This window comes from Colobus angolensis, unplaced genomic scaffold (genome assembly GCF_000951035.1).
Source record: "Colobus angolensis palliatus isolate OR3802 unplaced genomic scaffold, Cang.pa_1.0 Scaffold416, whole genome shotgun sequence".
NCBI lineage: Eukaryota > Metazoa > Chordata > Mammalia > Primates > Cercopithecidae > Colobus > Colobus angolensis.
In genome coordinates, this window is record NW_012117555.1 from 312329 (window position 1) to 314144 (window position 1816).

Below are 1816 nucleotides of genomic sequence, written 5' to 3' on the forward strand. Positions count from 1 at the left end.
CAGGACCCCGCAGCCCTGGACGCGAACCTGCAGAGCCGCGGGTGTTTAAGGAGCCCTCGTAGGGCCGGAGCCGCGGGCCGGGACTGTGTCCGGGACGGAGCCACAAGCTGTCCCCAGCTCAGGGAGGCCCAGGGGCGGCAGAGGGAGCGGCATGCGGCGAAGCCCACCGGTGACCACGTGTGCGCCACCAGCTCAGCCACTCAGTGCGGGTCTGAGCGGCCAGGACACCAGGCTGCCCTCACCGCAGCTCCGGTCTGCCGGCCCTGCCTGCTCCTGTGGTCTGGGATGTGGCCCCATCAGTCACAAGGTGGATGTTTGTGGAGTGAGGTGGGTGTGACATATTCATGTGACCACCCGTGCAGCGTCATGCGCCTGGCCCTGCCGATGACAAGGGTGTGGGCCTGCGTGGGCATGACTGCGTGTGTGACACAGAGTGATGTCGCTGTGACCCGTGGCTGCGCTCCCCACATCACCGGCTTTGCGGCCTTCCCGTGAAGTGCTGTGTTCTCCCTTCTGTGTCTTTGTTGCAACCTGGGGCAAGGGTGGGTGTGGTGCCCACAGCCGGAGTCAGCTTCCGTGGGGCCTTCCCGAGCCCTCCCCATCCTGGATCAGAGGCCCAGCTGGTTGGAGCAGGAAGTACCTGGGCTCTGGGGTCAGGGATGAGAAGGCTGAGGAGGCCTGCATGAGCTGGAACTGGCCTGGGCCCTCCTGGCCGTGCCTGCCTGGTGGTGCAGGATTCCTGGGGCTGATGACAGACGGGGTAGGGCTGGGGTTGGCAAGCCTCCTGCCCAGCCCTCACGAAGCTGCACTCTGCCTCTGCCCCAGCCAGGCTGGCTCTGGGAGTTGCCGGAGGGTCTGTGGATCTGCTGGCTGCACGCTGGCTGTTACCTTTGCTTCTGGGTTCCCACAGGGGTCATGGGTTCTGTGGCTCTCCAGTCAGGGACCCTGGCAGGGCCATGGGGCGTGAATTCCTGGAGGTGTGGCCTAGTATGGCCGCAGTGGGGAATGGGGGAAGAGAAAGGCCCCCTCTGTCAGCCACCGGGCTCTGAGCCAAGCTGAAGCCCTCCCCCTGGTCAGGTCCCAAGCGCCCCGGAGGAGCCTCACACTGGTGAGTCTCCAGCCAACTCCAGAAACCCCCAGTCTGTCCGTAGCCAGAGGGACTGGGAGCTGGACCCCCTGGAACCTTGGGCCCACCTGTCCCAGTGTCTGCTGGGAGTCTAACCCTGTCAGGGTATCATCTGGGTTGAGGCTGCAGCAGGGGCACCCAAGGTGAGGCCCTCTTACCAAAGATGGATACAAATAATTTATTTTAAAATGTACAAGGGCAGCTGGAAGTTTCTGTGGTCACCTCGCACTGGGGGGCTGCCCTGCCTCCACTCTCTCCCCACAGTCAGAGGGCAAGACTAGCACCCCACCCAACGGTGGGGCCAGCCCTGAGGCGGACACGTCGGCATGAGTCGAAGCATGGCAAGGCCCCTTCCTTCTTGGCAAGGGGCTTCCCTGGCAGGCAATTCACACTGTGTGTGGGTGGCAGGAGCGCTGACCAGCTTCCCTTCTGGGCGCTTCCTGTAGGAGCCTGGTTTTTTGTTTTGGTTTTGGTTTTTTTCAATTTGAGACAGGGTCCCGCTGTTTCACCCAGGCTGGATGCAGTGGTGCAATCTTGGCTCACTACAACCTCCACCTCCTGGGTTCAAGCAATTCTCCTGCCTCAGCCTCCCGAGTAGCTAAGAGACGCCTGCCACAACGCCCAGCTAGTTTTTGTATTTTTAGTAGAGACAGGGTTTCACCACGTTGGCCAGGCTGGTGTTGAACTCCC

At 62.3% G+C, this 1816-nt stretch overlaps 1 protein-coding gene across 1 annotated transcript in view; it reads right to left on the bottom strand.

Moving 5' to 3' along the window:
• Positions 1-608: 608 nt before the first annotated feature.
• Positions 609-1816, bottom strand: part of RNF223 (ring finger protein 223) — a 4059-nt gene continuing 2851 nt past the window's right edge. Inside the window, exon 3 of the mRNA XM_011956414.1 lies at positions 609-647. Within this exon, the coding sequence (XP_011811804.1) occupies positions 609-647 (39 nt within the window). The remainder of the gene's footprint in view (positions 648-1816) is intronic.